Below are 18,238 nucleotides of genomic sequence, written 5' to 3' on the forward strand. Positions count from 1 at the left end.
TATGAGTGCAACAATGTCCAGCGTAGAAATGAATTAAAGTTACGTTTTCTGTTATGCTTTCGCTGTTAGATATTTCGTGATTCCTCATCGCAATTTGCTTTGAAACGAGGGCGTTTTGGATAAAGATGAAATATTTTACTCCACAGGAGGCTTTCTCTCGTGAATTTTCATTCGGGTTGCAGCCGTTAATTAACTTGTACATCGACTTATACTGATACTTTGCTGTGTTCTGATACACGTTCAGTTATGACAACAGAACTAATTATCCGATCGCGATGTAATATCGATGTAATCTCGGTAATGGGCAGCATCTGATTCAAACTGCGTTATTAAAAATACGTTGCGCGTTATTTGTAATTACATAATTTTTCGAATAACTAGTTACTACATAAATGCGCGCGCGCGAAATGTATTTTACATTTTCATTATTTAACAATCCGATGGAGAGTGTCACGCGGAAAACATTTTTACAGTTTCCGAGCAGGAAAGAGAGAGAAAGAGACAGAGAAAGAGGAAAAAGGAGAAGAGGCAAGAGAGGGAGTTTCGTGCCCTGACAGACGTCGCGGTGAGATCGCGCGGAGGAAATAGAGCGATTACGCGCGGCGAGATCGATCGCGGAAACGCGCGCGATGAAACGCACGACGACGATGGGGCCGAGCGCGATGGTGTGACCCTCGGCAGACATCGGATATAAAAAGAAGAGGAAAAACGGCAGGGAAGAGCAGAAGAGAGAGAAAGAGAGAAAGAGGGAGAGGGTTGAGCTCTCTCCGAGTTTTGAGGCTTTTTCGGCAATTTAGGCGGCAGCCGAGATCAAAGGTCATGGCAACGCCGCCGGACTCGCCGGGACCGGAAGAGGCGTTCTTCGACTTCGAGAGCACGCGGGCGAGGCAGCAGACCACCAGGCCGGTGCCCATAGAGGAACTCCTGCGGCAGACCAAGTTTTCCCGCCAGGAGATCCGCGTCATGTACCGCGGCTTCAAGCAGGTATGTACCCTCTTGACCTATCGGCCGGCCATCATCGATTTTCCCCGGGATTTTCTCTTGAATCGCAAAAGGCCGCGAGCGCGGAATTATGCAAGGGGCAAGAATGTTCTTTTAGTGAGCATGCGTTATCATATTCTACATATTGCTTCCTCCTGAATTCCTTGCCGTGGCTCTTCGTGACCAATGAATCCTGTCGTGCACGATGAACTCGATTGCGATATTAATGTTTTATTCCTCGTCGTCATTGCATTGCAACGTATTTTCTATTTCACGGAGTTATCCTTTGATTGTTTTTTTTTTTTCACATTATTGCCACTGCGTAATTTCGTATTTATAATCTGTGATGGAAAATTCGCGTTGGAAAAATATTTTGGATTTACAAGAATTTTAAGGATGGTGAAATCTCGATAATAGCTTATTTACTCAAAACGTTTAACGAGCGAAAAGTTCGTTAATTTTCACATTAATTTAGCGAGCGAAAAATGCCTGCAATCTCGCGTTTAATCAGGAAATGATCGAATTTAATTAAGCGATTTCCAGATTCTGATCCAGATCGGTTCAGATTTCCATCACTTTATCGAGGTATCCGAAGTCCGAACATTGTTTTTGTTCATCGTCACGAGATTGCAGCGATGCGCGGTAGCTGATACTACAGCATTTATATTTTTAACTCCTTCTTTATTAAAGATAGTCCCGCAAAGTATTGATTATTCACGGGCTGCCCACAGAAATTGTGTTATGTAGAAGGCGGTTACGTAAATGAATGGGGATTACAGCTCGGCGATAGGCGAGCAATCATCGGTAAAAAGCATTTTCTCCCAATCCATTTGCCGCGTCATGTTGAGTTAGCGGTTCGTGTTCCTAACGACCCGCGGTAAACAAATTTTACATCAAAGTAATAATGCGCGATGTGACGCGAGCGTTCCATTGCAAGCGAGTCTATTGACATGCCGGGAAGTCGCTTAAATTGGACAGAATTGCGATTTGTGAAAATACAAACGTTCAGACTCGCGGCTCACAATGGCAGAATTTAATTTTTATTTTAAAAAACTATATGTTTCGATACATAATACAGGATACACGATTTATACTACGTTTTGCACGTGACGTAAATAAAGCGATGAAACATTAACACACGAGCATGATTGCACTGAGCAAGGACAATTTAAATCGATCTACATGTATGTCTTTATATTTATACAATTTTTATACGTGTGCCTGATTGCGCGGTGGAGCGTACAACGGAAGTGCTATTTGTGTGGGTATAACGCAAACAGTAGAAGCTTGGTACTAAACAACGGATAGCCAACACAATCGTATAGCCAAGAACAGATTTGATCGCTATTCTATGTCCAATCGCAGTTTTATGGTTGCATTTTGTGTCGTCCATTCTCCAGCATTGCATCTAGTCGATAGACGCGACGACGTAACATGTTTTCGATGGATTCCCACCGAAGCGATTTTGTATTTCTTTTTTCACGATCGATGTTTTCCCAACGATAAGATAATCAGCGTTGTTAAATGAATAATGGTATACACGCGGCAGGTCTTCGGTGATTTTTACGGTTTCTCGGATATGCGGACGGTTTCCAGCAATTCTCCTGGAAAATCTCTGAAATGCAGAGAGCTCGATTAATAAAACATTATGCAGTGAATAAATTAGCAGACATTTCTCATGTGAAAACTAATATATTAATTAATTGTATGCTTCTTAATATTAATATTAATTGTGGATATTTTATCATATTAAGAATTGTCATATTAAGAATATAAAAGATTAATATGATAAGTGATATTAAATAGATATATGTGAGACGCTGGTCGATTTTCGAGAGTTCTGCTTATTCTAAAACAGTTCTCGTATAGTTCCGGACATGTACAATGCCTTTCCAAAGAGTTCTGATAGGAACAACGATTAGAAAATTTTTGAAAAAATGATTTCGCCCAAAGAGTGGACGTTTTCGACTTTACCAGTGAGACGCTGGTTGATTTTCGAGAGTTCTGCTTATTCTAAAACAGTTCTCGTATAGTTCCGGATATGTACAATGCCTTTCCAAAGAGTTCTGATAGGAACAACGATTAGAAAATTTTTGAAAAAATTATTTCGCCCAAAGAGTGGACGTTTTCGACTTTACCAGTGAGACGCTAGTTGATTTTCGAGAGTTCTGCTTATTCTAAAACAGTTCTCGTATAGTTCCGGACATGTACAATGCCTTTCCAAAGAGTTCTGATAGGAACAACGATTAGAAAATTTTTGAAAAAATGATTTCGCCCAAAAAGTGGACGTTTTCGACTTTACCAGTGAGACGCTGGTTGATTTTCGAGAGTTCTGCTTATTCTAAAACAGTTCTCGTATAGTTCCGGATATGTACAATGCCTTTCCAAAGAGTTCTGATAGGAACAACGATTAGAAAATTTTTGAAAAAATTATTTCGCCCAAAGAGTGGACGTTTTCGACTTTACCAGTGAGACGCTGGTTGATTTTCGAGAGTTTTGCTTATTCTAAAACAGTTCTCGTATAGTTCCGGACATGTACAATGCCTTTCAAAGAGTTCTGATAGGAACAACGATTAGAAAATTTTTGAAAAATTATTTCGCCAAGAGTGGACGTTTTCGACTTTACCAGTGAGACGCTGGTTGATTTTCGAGAGTTTTGCTTATTCTAAAACAGTTCTCGTATAGTTCCGGACATGTACAATGCCTTTCCAAAGAGTTCTGATAGGAACAACGATTAGAAAATTTTTGAAAAAATGATTTCGCCCAAAGAGTGGACGTTTTCGACTTTACCAGTGAGACGCTGGTTGATTTTCGAGAGTTCTGCTTATTCTAAAACAGTTCTCGTATAGTTCCGGACATGTACAATGCCTTTCCAAAGAGTTCTGATAGGAACAACGATTAGAAAATTTTTGAAAAAATTATTTCGCCCAAAGAGTGGACGTTTTCGACTTTACCAGTGAGACGCTGGTTGATTTTCGAGAGTTTTGCTTATTCTAATACAGTTCTCGTATAGTTCCGGACATGTACAATGCCTTTCCAAAGAGTTCTGATAGGAACAACGATTAGAAAATTTTTGAAAAAATGATTTCGCCCAAAGAGTGGACGTTTTCGACTTTACCAGTGAGACGCTGGTTGATTTTCGAGAGTTCTGCTTATTCTAAAACAGTTCTCGTATAGTTCCGGACATGTACAATGCCTTTCCAAAGAGTTCTGATAGGAACAACGATTAGAAAATTTTTGAAAAAATTATTTCGCCCAAAGAGTGGACGCTGGTTGATTTTCGAGAGTTCTGCTTATTCTAAAACAGTTCTCGTATAGTTCCGGATATGTACAATGCCTTTCCAAAGAGTTCTGATAGGAACAACGATTAGAAAATTTTTGAAAAAATTATTTCGCCCAAAGAGTGGACGTTTTCGACTTTACCAGTGAGACGCTGGTTGATTTTCGAGAGTTCTGCTTATTCTAAAACAGTTCTCGTATAGTTCCGGACATGTACAATGCCTTTCCAAAGAGTTCTGATAGGAACAACGATTAGAAAATGTTTGAAAAAATTATTTCGCCCGAAGAGTGGACGTTTTCTCTTCGGGCGAAAATTTTTTCAAACATTTTCTAATCGTTGTTCCTATCAGAACTCTTTGGAAAGGCATTGTACATGTCCGGAACTATACGAGAACTGTTTTAGAATAAGCAGACCTCGAAAATCGACCAGCGTCTCACATATATCCCCTTCGATACGGTCTTTCTCGCACGATAAAAATTTTTTATTAAATAATTGTTAATGTTTGCGGTCAGAACTCTTTGGAATACGCTTAAATACGTTCAGAACTATACGAGAACTGTTTTAGAATAAGCAGACCTCTCGAAAATCGACCAGCGTCTCACATATATCCCCTTAGATACGTCTTTCTCGTACGATAAAAATTTTGTATTAAATAATTGTTAATGTTTGCGGTCAGAACTCTTTGGAATACGCTTAAATACGTTCAGAACTATACGAGAAATATTTTAAGCTTCACAGAACTCTCGAAAATCGACCAGCGTCTCACATATATCTTCGTAGATACGTCTTTCTTGGACGATAAAAATTTTTTATTAAATAATTATTAATGTTTGCGGTCAGAACTATTTGGAAAATGGTTAAATATGTTCAGAACTACACGAGAAATATTTCATAAAGCACAGAACTCTCTGAAATTAACCAGTCGTCATTCTCTTAAACATTTTTTAGCTTTAATAATTATAAAAAGATGAAAAAAAATTTGTTTCGCTAGAACTCTTTCTAGAACTCATGTAGAACTGTAGATCTTTTAAAATCTAGCCGGAATTATGGCGGAAACTGTCGCAGGACAAAGTGGGACGCTGCGTGAAGTTGGCGTCTCACTTTGCACTATGCGATTTTTTCGCTTTAATGGCCAGAACTATGTGTTTAACCTATCAGGAACTCTAGAACTATTAAAAAGGGAGCCAGAACTCTCAACAATTAATGATTTTCCGCGAAATGATACGCCAGCTTCACACACACCATAATGTACCACCGACGCACGCTTCGATGAAGCTCCAAATTGTGTACATGACCCGAAGTCCGGACAGTCTTGTTCCTTTCACAGCCCTCGTGAAATACTCACGTGGTCATTAGCAAGCTTTAACGACGACGACGATGATGATGACGATGTGATACGATAATGGAGGTCAGTTCACCTGACATCGTACGGTCTCTTTAAGCTTCGCCATTGTTAATATCTCTAAGCTCCTCCCTTCGCTGCTTCGGTGGTTGTTTTACACGGACGTGCTCCGCGTGAAAAAGATGTGTATCGTAGAAATTAGTAGATAGCGGAGACGTTCGCGCAGTCTGTTTCTTCTGGCACGATCCTGCACCAAATGGAAATAAAAATAAATAAAGAATTACATACATGCATTAATATATGATATCGCGATACGTTACGTTCGTGCTGTTTTTTTATTGAAGCAAAGCAGAAAAAGCACGGCGAGAATCGCGTTATCCAGAGAAAAGCGCGAAAAAACGCGCCTCCGCTTTTCTTCCCGTGGCAGTTTCTCCTCTTTTTTCACGTCATTTGCAGAACGTATGCACTCGACGTGACGCGCGTTTTTCCTCACGCTTTGGTTTGCTCAAACGTTGCAATTCTTTAGCGAAGGCGTGTCTGCATATTCATCGTGCACAGCACATCGTTTCAGGAAAAATAAATTTATGGAGCGCCAGATATTTGCCTGAATGCTTCAACCTTAGCGGAGACTCGCATTCCAGCAGAAGCGTCGTTTGTTACACGGTTCTCGAGTCTTAGACTATTTATTCAACTTCGTGACGTTCGTTCGTGCTCGTATCTCACCCCCGCCGCCGTACAGAAGCATCCCTTTGTCGACTCTCGTCGTTCCTGGTCGTTCTTGGTCGCTTCTCGTCGTTCACATGCCGCATGCTCGAAACCGCTGTATTTTCGCCGGGGATGTGCGCCGCGCGCCTGCAATATTTCGAATTCCGAGAGCAAACGCGTAAGAGCTCTTGACGCTTCCGCTGTTCCTCGCTCGGAAACTGCGCTCCGTCGAATTTCTTGCTCGTGTCAACAGAAGCACTTCTTGATCTCCCTTCTCCTGGTCTCTTCGGTGCAACATAGGTAATAGGACATGCGGTGTTTCGCGTAACACCTCTTCGTTCCCCCCGTGTCGCTCCTTCTACCCTTAATATCCGGAATTGCGAGCGGGGATTAACCAAATACACAAGCAGGGAGTATTTAACGGGCTTAGCCGCAAAATTCAAGTCTTACCCCGTTCTAGCGTGGCGGTTCAATTTACTTTACCGGGGTGTGCCGCGTTGAGCCGTCCGGACGTTAAATTATTCAACGATCGCTCGCACAATACAGCGGCGCCACCCGGCAGGCATACGTGGCTGCGTAACACGGCTCTTTCACGCGAGCTTTTCCACGTTTTCTCGTGATTCTTCTCGTCATTCCTACATATTTGATCCCGTGTACATCATCGGTCTTCCGTCGAATCGCGTACATTTCTCACAAAGTTTTGGCACAAACGCGCCTATTTTCGTTAGAGGAGGACGGGAACGAGTGCGCGCTTGCGTTACTCAATGTCTCCTCGTCGTCGTTCAATTTTCTCTTTTCCCGGGAAAACTATGGGAGTGACGAGATGGAGCGACAAGAACAATCGCGTCTTGTAGACAATGCGCCTCGTAATTATTGTTCAGCGCACAATGGCGCGACGATAGGGCAAACTCGGGAATAACGAGAGGAAGGCCGACACACGGTCGGCCAGGACGGATCCGGTGCGGTCAGATACCACACGTGGCACAACTAATGTAATCCGATTACGAGGCTCATTTTCCGTCCGTACGCGCGCGATCGTCGTCGCAATCCGCGTAAGAGCAAGAGCAGATCATTATGGCGCGCGCGAATTATGCCTAACATGCTCAATTGTCCTACGTGCTCGTTCGCACGGAATCGCGAACACGGGCTCGTTTACGCTTTGGGCGATCAGGATTACTTCCTCGTCCACCGGGTTTTAGTCGGCTTGCGGTTCCGCCGATCGCAGCCTGCAGCTGCATTATCAAATTGAACCGCCTGACAGCTCCGACATATCCCCGTGTCAATTTTCGTTGTCACGTAATTGTCCCACGACGAAGTGCGAAGATTGAAATTACCCTCGCGAGGAACGAAAACGGCCGAAGCGACGGCCGAAGCGATATTTTTCTCTTCTGTACGAGTGAGTCTCACCGGAAATTAACATGCAGAGTGTCTAATTTTCATATTTTTCTCTTTCCCTTTTTCATGTATTTTTCGCGAGCGTTTTCCGTTATTAATGTGCAGCAGAAATTACGCGACCTGAGAATATTATGCGCGACTCGTTCCGCTTTATCGAGCGAATCGCGCGAGGCTTCTCCTCCCGCGCTGTTGCGTCCGATTTTTGGGGAGGATTTCACCACGTCCTCAGTTTTTAGCGGATCGATACTCATACGCGTTCTTGCAGACCACGACCTTGCGGCGTTACTCATATCGATCGACGCGTACGTGGATTTATGGGGTGTCGCGAACAGTGTAAAGAGTTCGCGGACTTTTAATGACGCTACCGCGCTTGTACACAATGCCTTCTGTGGCTTTTTAGAAATATCATTTCACATGCTCGACACCAACGAAAAATACCCCAGTCGAGAATTGGCAAAATTGCAAATCCGCGACAGGAGGATGTCTCTCTTTCCCAACTTCCTCAACTTTGCGATAAGAAACACGAACAACTTCATCGTTGGTCGCGTGATCGAGCGTCAAGCCGTGACAGATTGATCCCATGGTGTTTTTTACAAGTGCATGTCTCGTCGCACGTGATATAATACACGCGTACGAGAAATTGAGTTCGCCATTCATCGCGCGAGCAGTAACTTCGCGCCGACAAATCGCCGCAGCTCACACCTCGATTATCTGCATCCACCTTCTCTCCACTTCCCCGTTAATCTGTTTTCCCACCCCATGGAGAACCCGTTTCAACCTCCGATAGTCAAACAAGCGTGTAATGGCTGGTGGCGGCGCGTACCCGTCCCTGGGCAGAGAAGAAGCGCCTCATCGCACCCGCTTGTCATTCCTGATGCACTCGTCGATATGCCAAACACTCGTTGCTCATTTGTGCACGAGACGCGCACGTGGAACGAGACATTTCGCAGCGGCGACGGCACCCTTAACTCCCACCGACAACCGTCGAATCTTAATTGACCGGCAATATCGATCCACCTTGCGCACGGTAACGCATGGAGTGTGCTCTTGACACGGATTCCCACGTGCTTCGAGCGCCGTTCGAAACCGCGATAACAGAATGGCAACGCTCAATTGAATCGCTCGCGCAAATCACTCTCCCGCTCTGATCCTCTTTTCTCGCAATTTTCCCAAACTGAAAATACTTTGAAATTATTGGGTTGGCCAAAAAGTAATTGCGTTTTTTTCCAATAGATGGACATACATGTCTTGAAATGTAACTAACTTCATTCTAAACCGTAAATTCATTATGTAGGTTAACAACTCACAGTTCAAGCTTGTTTTAGAAAAAGAAAGTACACGATTTCGTTAACAATTGTTTCTTTGCCGTCGATTTCAAAATGGAAAATCAGAAAGAACATTTTCGTCATATTTTGTTTTATTACTTCCGAAAAGGGAAAAACGCTGTGCAAGCTCATAAAAAGTTATCTGATGTATATGGCGAAGATGCTTTAAAACTGCGGCAGTGTCAAAATTGGTTTACTAAATTTCGATCTGCAGATTTTAATGTGAAAGATGCACCACGCTCAGGAAGGCCAATCGAAATTCATGATGACAAAATAAAGGCACTGATCGATTCCAATCGGCGTTTAACGACACGAGAGATTGCTGAGAATCTTAACGTATCGAAATCGAGTGTTGAAAACCATTTAAAACGACTTGGATACATTAGTAAGCTCGATATTTGGGTAGCACATGAGCTGAAAGAAATTCATCTCACTAAGCGTATTGACATCTGCGATTCTCTTTTGAAACGCGAGAAAATGATCGATTTTTGAAACGTATGATAACAGGCGACGAAAAATGGATCGTCTACAACAACGTCAAACGAAAAAGATCGTGGAGCAAGCGTGATGAACCTGCTCAAAGCACTTGAAGAGCAGATATTCGCCAAAGAAAGATTATGCTGTCAGTCTGGTGGGACTGTGTATTTTGAGCTGCTTGCAAGGAATCAAACCATTAATTCAGACGTATACTGTCGTCAACTGGATAAATTAAATGATGCCATCAAACAGAAACGTCGAGAATTGGTGAATCGCAAAGGTGTTGCGTTTCACCATGATAACGCTAGACCACGTACAAGTTTGGTCACTCGTGAAAAATTGTTGCAGCTTGGATGGGATGTGTTACCATGATGTTGCCACATCCACCATATTCGCCAGACCTGGCACCATCAGATTACCATTCGTTTCGTTCTTTGCAAAACGCCTTGAATGGTAAAACCTTTACTGCTGATGAGGATATGAAATCGTTGTTGGAATTGTTTTTTGCTGAAAAAGATAAGAACTTTTTTGAGCGCGGAATCATGAAGTTGCCTGAAAAATGGCAAAAGATAATCAAACAAAATGGACAATATATTGTTTAATAAAGTTTTTGTTTCCCATGAAAAATTCGCCTTTTATTTATATAAAACAAAACGCAATTACTTTTTGGCCAACCCAATACATAAAAATTCTACGAAAAAGAAACGAACTCTGAAATGTCATCGTAAATAATGTGCAAATTGTTCGGCATCTCGTTATTCTATTTTCACATTGAGCTGCAACGCTCTATAATTATTTTGCCTTCCCATGAGGGAGAACGCCTCCAAATAAACTCGTCCCCGGGATTTAGCACGCGCTACGGGGTGCCGAAAGGGGAGAAAACGGGGTTACGTGCAGAAGCAGGTGCGCGGCCTCACACCACCGGCGTTCCATCGCTGTTCCATCGGCGATTAAGTCGCAATAGAATGGAAATTAGCACGTAACACGCACCCCCTCGGCCAGGCGTCAGTGCGCGAACGCTCACGAAGTGCGTGACACTGGAGCGTTCAGAAGCGCATTGTGTTCCCGCGAGCGCGCAACCACCCTCGCGCGAGTACTCCTCCTGCGATTTAAACAGGTGGTCGTGTTTCTCTCCCTTTCCCTCTTTTTCTTCATCTCTTTCTAGACCAGACTGATTTATTACGTGCTGAGACTTGCCTCGAGTCCGGATTTATTAAACTAAAATGGGAGGAAAGCGGAATTTTGCGTCATGAACCGTTATATTGCGGTATCGACCGACCGATTCTTTCGAGTAACTTAAGATCGCTTGTATAATGTCCGCTTGTTATATACCGTGGAGAACGGGAAACGTACAATTTATTGAGTTGCGGGAGACGTTACGAGGGCGTAGAAGAGAAAAATGGATCCGTTTCTCCCGTACACCCTCAGAAAGGATTTCTGATAACAAGACGAAAAATATTCTTGACTAATTTAATCGTATTACAAGTATAAAAAATATGAAAATAGAACAATTTTTAATTTAAATCAGTAATTTCTATTTTTCTCTCTCGAATTAAATAAGATTGTCTTACTGTCTCGAGACAAGAGTAACATATACAAATTTATGCTTATATATTCTTGTATGTAGAATAATTTGATATTAGCGCCACTTTATAGTAGGCTTTGTCGATGTCGACGCGTCATTTTCTCACAGTCACTCGTCGGCTCGGCGCTTCTGCGTCCTTTATTCGGATAAAACGGTCAATATTTATGTGTTGCAATCGAAAATCGGGAAAGTGTTTCTGTTATTTACAATGAATAAGTGCAATACTCTACAAGAAATATTAAAAGATATGGAAATGTAAGTAAGTATACACAATATACTTACTTGAGAAATAAGATTCGAGATGAGACATTTCCATATCTTTTAATATTTCTTGTAGAGTATTGCACTTATTCATTGTAAATAACAGAAACACTTTTTCGATTTTCGATTGCAACACATAAATATTGGCCGTTTTGTGTAGATTCTACAAATTCTCTTACAAGAATAGAATAAGATGTCTTTTAGATCTCACAATATTCTTAAATCAAGAATATTTTGAACTTGCTACAAATTTTTATCTAAATCCTTCTGAGAAAATTAATGAGATAGCACGAAGATTATTTGAATCTAGATTTTCGAATTTTCTATTCAAGATTAAAATATGCTTCTTTTCAATAATAAATATGATTGTCGCTATAGCGATCTTATTTTATGATAGATTAAAGAGTAATTGCATTAAGTCCAGAAATCTTTTCTGTGGGTGTACGGGCTATTACTTTATTACGTGCGCGCAGCGTTTCGTTGCTCGCTGCTCGCTTCCCAAGGGGTAAGGCGGTACCAATGCACTTTTCGGGAATAATAACGGCGTACAAAGAGATGCACTTCGCGAATTGAATCCGCTCGAAGTAGAGCGTGAACATTTTCTGCCGTGGCGCGCACGGAAAAAAACGAGAGAAGTGTCGGTCTTCCGAATATTTTTATCAGCACGAAATTACAAGCGGCTCGTTTTGTCCCCGTTTAATAAAGCGGCTCTCCGGACGAAGAATTTCGTGAGTCGGGAATGTCGGTCTGCTCCTTCAGAGACGTGAGGCTGCCACCCCTATTTTCCAGGATAAAATTTTCTCCCATTGCACCACCGTCTCTTTTGCTATTCTTTGTCGTTCCTGGCCCGTAACTCGCCAACCCCGACGCTTTCACGTCTCGACGGCTGTATTTCTGGCAAATACAAATCTTCGTGCGCACAATTGTCCCGCGCCAATCCTGCGTTTTAACTCCATTTCCAGAATTCTCTCGCGACCTTTCGCGTACAGCGAGATTGCGCTCGTTTGTCGCTGGAAAAATAAATCGTGTGATCGATGAAGCGTTATGCTATTATTAATCGGAGATTCGCGTGCTTGTAGCATGTCCTACAGATCGTTGATCGTTGATTTTATGAGACTAAATATTCCTTTCCTCTTTGCATTGAGTAATCAATTTATCGCTTAATCACTTATCTAACCTTTATTTATTAACCATGTTTAATTAAATATCCTCTATCAAACTATCTTTTGTAATTCATCTCTCAACGGCTGAATAATAACGCACAATATCGAAAAATTATGGCATTATAAAGCGTTGTTTTTCGCTTCGTCGTTTGTTTCGAGTCGTCGTTGCGATGAAACCTCGGATATAATCACCGGTCCACTCGAATTATCGTGCAGTTCACAGCAGGTTCATCCTCTGGAGAACCGCAAAAACTTAAGGGGGGGTTTCTCATGTAAAGAGCCAAAAAGAAGCAGATTTTTCGGAATTTTTTTTCAAGAACGTATTTAGTCAAAGGATCTCAAACTTTAATAGTACATCAATACATGTAAAGAGAATATAAAAATATTTTTTTGGTTAAAAAAAAACATATATATAAATATAGGTATGGACGCCGCCTTCAGCGGCTTCGGCGTCGCAGGCGTCAAACGGTGTGCAGTCTAGCATCCGCTGTAATGGTCTGAAACAGAATATTCAACAATATTTATTAGTTATAGATCATTACGCATCGTTTGAACCTCATGAAGCAAGAAAAAAAACCAAATTGAAAAGAATGGCGACATTTGAAAAAAAAAGCTGTTTTTTCATTAAAATTTTCATTGTTATTGTGAAATAAACATTATTTACTTTAAAAATTTTTGTTGCTTTTGAGGTTCATACGATGAACAATATAATTGTCTACATGTAGAGCCCCGAAAGAGCCCAATCGGTCTAATATGTTTTTAGTTATCCTGCACACCAGTTTGAAAAAAGTGATTTCGAGAAAAACGCGTTTAAAGTTTTCGGTTATAAAAAGTAATGCTTTTCAATACTTACAGTCCTAATCGGCGATTCCAGGGCCATATAGTAGGCCTTCTGCATCCTCGTATAATTGCTGCTGTTGTAAATTCAGTTCTTTGCGAGCAGTTCGAGCTTCTTTCGAGCTACTGAGGCTTCGTCGCTCCTGTCGCCGTATCCGCGCGGCGTCATACGAGTCTGCATACTCCTTACAATGGGTACCGATCTTTAGTTCTAATGTGTCCATAATTTTTAAAACGGCGAAATAGCCTTCGTTGAATAATCCTGCAGCAATATATGCGGCTATTTCCACTGTTCGGATGCCACAATATAAATATTTCGGAGCCAAACGCCAAACACACGAATTGAAGCTCTCGTAAAAATTTCCTGCCTCAGCTATACAAGTACGCGAAGGTATATCACAACAAAAGAAAACCATTAGACGTATACCTGCGAAGCTGTTTGTTATGTACGAGTGTATGAGTGAGGACAGACGAGACGCGTGTCTCCGCTCCGAGCGCTCCCAGCTACCCACTCAACGCGCGGTCGAAAACTCGACTATAACTATACGTAGAGGTCGAATATCGATTAGTAACTTTAGGAACATATTTTCCACATGTATTAGAGTTGATTGAAGCAAAAAAAATTTTTTGACTCGTTACATGAGAATCCCCCCTTAATTTAAGCCACGGATCCCTCAGATGCTATTTATCACCGCAGAAACCTCGGCCCACTCTCAGGTTGGGTGATTCGGACAATCCGGATGGAGAATGCGTGCGAATCGCGTCACGAGGTCCATTCCCGGGAGCGATGCAAACCGTATTAGATCACCCACGGCCAAGGAGATCTATCTTTATTAACAGGAGAGTGAAAAATGGCTTGTTAACCAAAGCCGGGCCTTCTCTCTGGTCCCACCGCGCCGTGTTCCCACCGAATGTCCGCGAATAACCGAAATTTACGAGCGCGATCCTTCTCATCCTGATTCCCGCAAATCGTCGGAGATCCGCACATCACACCCAGCGGGATAATTTACTATCCGTGTTGCATCACGCGACGCAATAATTTCTCGTCGCCTTTAATTATCATCGGCCGCACAAAAAGCCCCGGAGATCATGCTGCAAAACCGATATTTCTCATTAATCTCTCCTTTCATGATTGTTATGTTCTCTAAAATAATGTTTCTTTTATCTAACGTACCTGATGGATATTTAATTTTTAATTTACGGAACATTGTAATTAATCTCTCATTAACGTAGAGAGATAATACATTCATCGAATATCTCGCGGTTATACAGGGTGTCCCGGGTTTTAACCGACAAACTGCGGGAGCATATTCTACTAGTGGAAATAAGAAAAAATTCTTATATCGAGTTTGCTTAGAAATGCTTTATTACAAAGTTATAAATCAATATTGAAAAGAAATATGAGATAAGTAACAACGGAACATAGTGTAGAATTTGGAAGGTCCAAGATGTTTATGTTACGTGTATTCACATGTATTCATGTTCGCTATGTTGAAACGATTCAGTATGATTGTTACTTTCACAACAGTAGCCGTTAGATTTCGATCGTCGTGTGAACTAGCGATTACTATCAGAATGCCAAAAGTGTTTTCAAATGAGGAATACACCGATATTCATTTCGTGCACGGATTCTGTGACGGAAATGCACGAGCTGCCGTACGAGAGTATCGACGTAGATTTCCTAACAGGAGAGTACCAGATAGATTTAAAGCAACGAATTACTAATTCAGTTACTGAGATGCAACAAAATTTTCAGGAATGTCGTACCGTAACAAATTCTGTACTACGTCGATGTCTAGCTCGTATCGATGTGCAAGGACAACATTTTGAAACGCGTCACTAAATCATTGCGTAGATAATTTTTATTTTTGTGAAAAAATCCGTGTTACTTATCTGATATTTGTTTTCAATATTGGTTTATAACTTTGTAATAAAGCATTTCTAAGCAAACTCGATATAAGAATTTTGTCTTATTTCCACTAGTAGAATATGCTCCCGCAGTTTGTCGGTTAAAACCCGGGACACCCTGTATATCTCGTTCATATAGAATAGCAGTTCGTTTAGAATAGCGGTTCCCAGTTATCGTCGCTTGATGTTATTCCGAATTCCGCGACAATATTTTACAATTACGCGATGCGCATAGTTAGCGGACGCATTTCACCCGTCAGCGTCGCTTGTTAATTGTTTTATCTTGGACGAGCTCCCAAATGGATAACGATAATGAAATAACAGTTCGAGAGTTCTATTATTGCAGATTATAAAGAGCTTCGTTAGCTTACGCACGTCACGTTTGCATTCCTCTCTCGGAGATAAATTTATTTCGGTCCAAAAGGAAACGGCGGAAATAAGGAGAAAAATGCTAAACGGGAAGACGGATCAGTTATTAAACACAGATCAGGCGCTTGAATGTTTCTTTTCCTCTCCACGTATAAATGCGCTTTTAGTTCCGCTCGTTATTTGCGGATTAAGGCGACATGTATAATTCAGGGCTAGCTTCTCGAGCTTAGCGTCCATTATCCGGTCTAACGGACTGATTTCGACGAGGAAAGCCAGATAATGCCTATCGCGCGGGACGAGGCTAAGCAAGGAAAAAAACGAAAAAGAAGATCTCGTATAAAATTAACAATTAGATAAAAAATAAAATAGTTTTGTCTACAGCGACAAATAGCAACAAGCCATATTATAATAAACGATTTGCAACATTTCGCAATCGTTTCGTAGATTCGGAGATTCCTCTTCGTGTTCCTTTATCCATGAATCCGTAGAACCCTTCTCCTCGACACGGAGAAAATTCCATTACGAAATTTCCTTTCGTGCTGACTCGTCTCGCGTTACTTCGCGCATACCTCGTGTCCCGTTTGGCAATGGTCGCGCAATTTCCGTGATTTATCGGAACAGGAAGCGGAACGACGCATCCATCGAGGGTGGGTTTTCAGCTACGCCCGGTTCCCAACTCCCTTTTTCCCTTTGCTCTCTCTCTCTCTCTCTCGCTCGCTCGCTCTCTTTCTTTCTCGCCGCGATAACACTGCAAACGTTATCGCACTTCATCACGACGAATCATCTCTCCAATCGAGTTTAATTCGACTTTGCTCGGTCGAGTGGGAAAACTTCGTGATTACGGGATTGCCTGCGTTTTGGCAGTCACGTTGTAACGAGGCTTTTACGAAAGATTAGGGCCAGCCCGTCGCGTTATACCTATTTCGCACCTAACCCAGATACCGAAACAACGCCTCGCGGCATCCCTCTGTACACATTTTAACGCCACATTTTACGCCCGGGGTTACGACGTGTCCCGTTTGTAAAACACTCTCCCATCCGTGGAAACCCGTGTTTATCGGTTCCATGTACACGCAAAACGCGATTTTGACAGACGCTCGGATCCGATTTTTTCGATAAAACACCAGAGTAACGAGATGCGGGAAGCGAAGTTGCTCGAAAAGGAGTGGATCTCCGTACTTCGCCTAGCGCTTCGTATTCGTAAAGCAGTCCCGGAAGAAGGTTGAAAACATACATCAACCTAATGTTCTGTACTCCACGTAGAACACGAGGAAGAATATTCTACGTTCCTGCAGCACACATAGATCGTGCAATAAAAAATTGATTTTCTCATCCTGAAGAAACTTATGTTAGGAAGAAGCGTCTGAAATCATACTAACACAATTTTTTAAATTGTTGCTATCAATACTGTTATCAAATTGCGATATTAAACGGTCGCAAGCTTAATTAGGGATCATTATGCATCCGTCAATCTTTAATATTAAAGAGAATATTAACAGATATTTGATGCACACGAGAGACTTTCGCGCCCGTTGTAACGGACGGTCGAAATGGTCGGGGTAACGATGAATGCGATGGGTGTAGATTACAGTTTCAACATCGCCGTCGTGATCTTCGATTTATGTGTACTGGAAGGAATCTTTACGATTACTCACCTTCGACATGAAGCACGTGCGGCCGAGATAGCTTCGCGGATCGCGCGCGTGGATGCATAAAGTCTCGCACATGGCTTTGGCACAGTTTACGTGTTTTTCCCTTTGCTTCGCAATGGAACATCGTAAATGCAATTTTAATGACCGACGTAACTCATCCTGCTGTCGTGATATCTCTCCTCTCCCTTTGTCTCCTTTAAGGGGGGAGCCTGCTTTAGAACGTTGAAAATAAGGTATAATTTTACGAATTTTTTTAGAGAAACTATACAGCGGATCATTATAAAACTTTGATGCATTTATTAGTACATGTTTAAAGATAAAAAAATTATTTTTTTATTTTAATATATCGCCTGTAGAGGTCGTCCTGGAGGCATCTTAGTGCAGCCGGCATTGTAAATTCGTGAGCATTCTCCTGCCTCCAAATTTCATCCAAACTGAAAAATTGAAATATTTTCTCGTTATTTATGAATTCCCATGGTCGATGAACCTTTAATATTCATAAAAACATTAAGTTAAACAATTACTTTTGCATGAAAAAGTTCAACAACTTTGCCTAAAAATCGTACTTTTGTGTTCTAAGCTCCACCATTTTGGCACTTTTCAACTTTTTTCTTCTCTCTTTGGTTCATCGACGATGGGAATTCATAAATAACGAGAACGTATTTCAATTTTTCAGTTTAGACGAAATGTGGAGGCAGGAGGATGCTCACCAATTTGCAATGCCGGCGACGCGGCTGCACTAAGATTTCTCCAGGACGACCTCTACGAGCGATATATTCAAATCAAAACATAATTTTTTTTATCTTTAAACATGTACTAATAAATGCATCAAAGTTTTATAACGATCCGCTGTATAGTTTCTCCAAAAACAATTCGTAAAATATACCTTATTTTCAGCGTTCTAAAGCAGGCTCCCCCCTTAAAAGCGAGCGGGTTAGCGGGCGGCAAAAGAGAACAG

General features: G+C 41.7%; 1 protein-coding gene across 5 annotated transcripts in view; it reads left to right on the top strand.

Annotated features, from left to right (window-relative positions):
• The window catches only part of LOC105279445 (Kv channel-interacting protein 1), a 54,005-nt gene that overhangs the window by 6,386 nt on the left and 29,381 nt on the right, over positions 1 to 18,238 (top strand). For all 5 annotated transcript variants that reach the window (XM_011339218.3, XM_011339220.3, XM_011339219.3 and 2 more), the window contains exon 2: positions 474 to 984. In XM_011339218.3, coding sequence (XP_011337520.1) covers positions 820 to 984 — 165 coding nt within the window. In that variant the 5' untranslated portion in view covers positions 474 to 819. The remainder of the gene's footprint in view (positions 1 to 473; positions 985 to 18,238) is intronic.

Source organism: Ooceraea biroi, chromosome 9 (genome assembly GCF_003672135.1).
Source record: "Ooceraea biroi isolate clonal line C1 chromosome 9, Obir_v5.4, whole genome shotgun sequence".
NCBI lineage: Eukaryota > Metazoa > Arthropoda > Insecta > Hymenoptera > Formicidae > Ooceraea > Ooceraea biroi.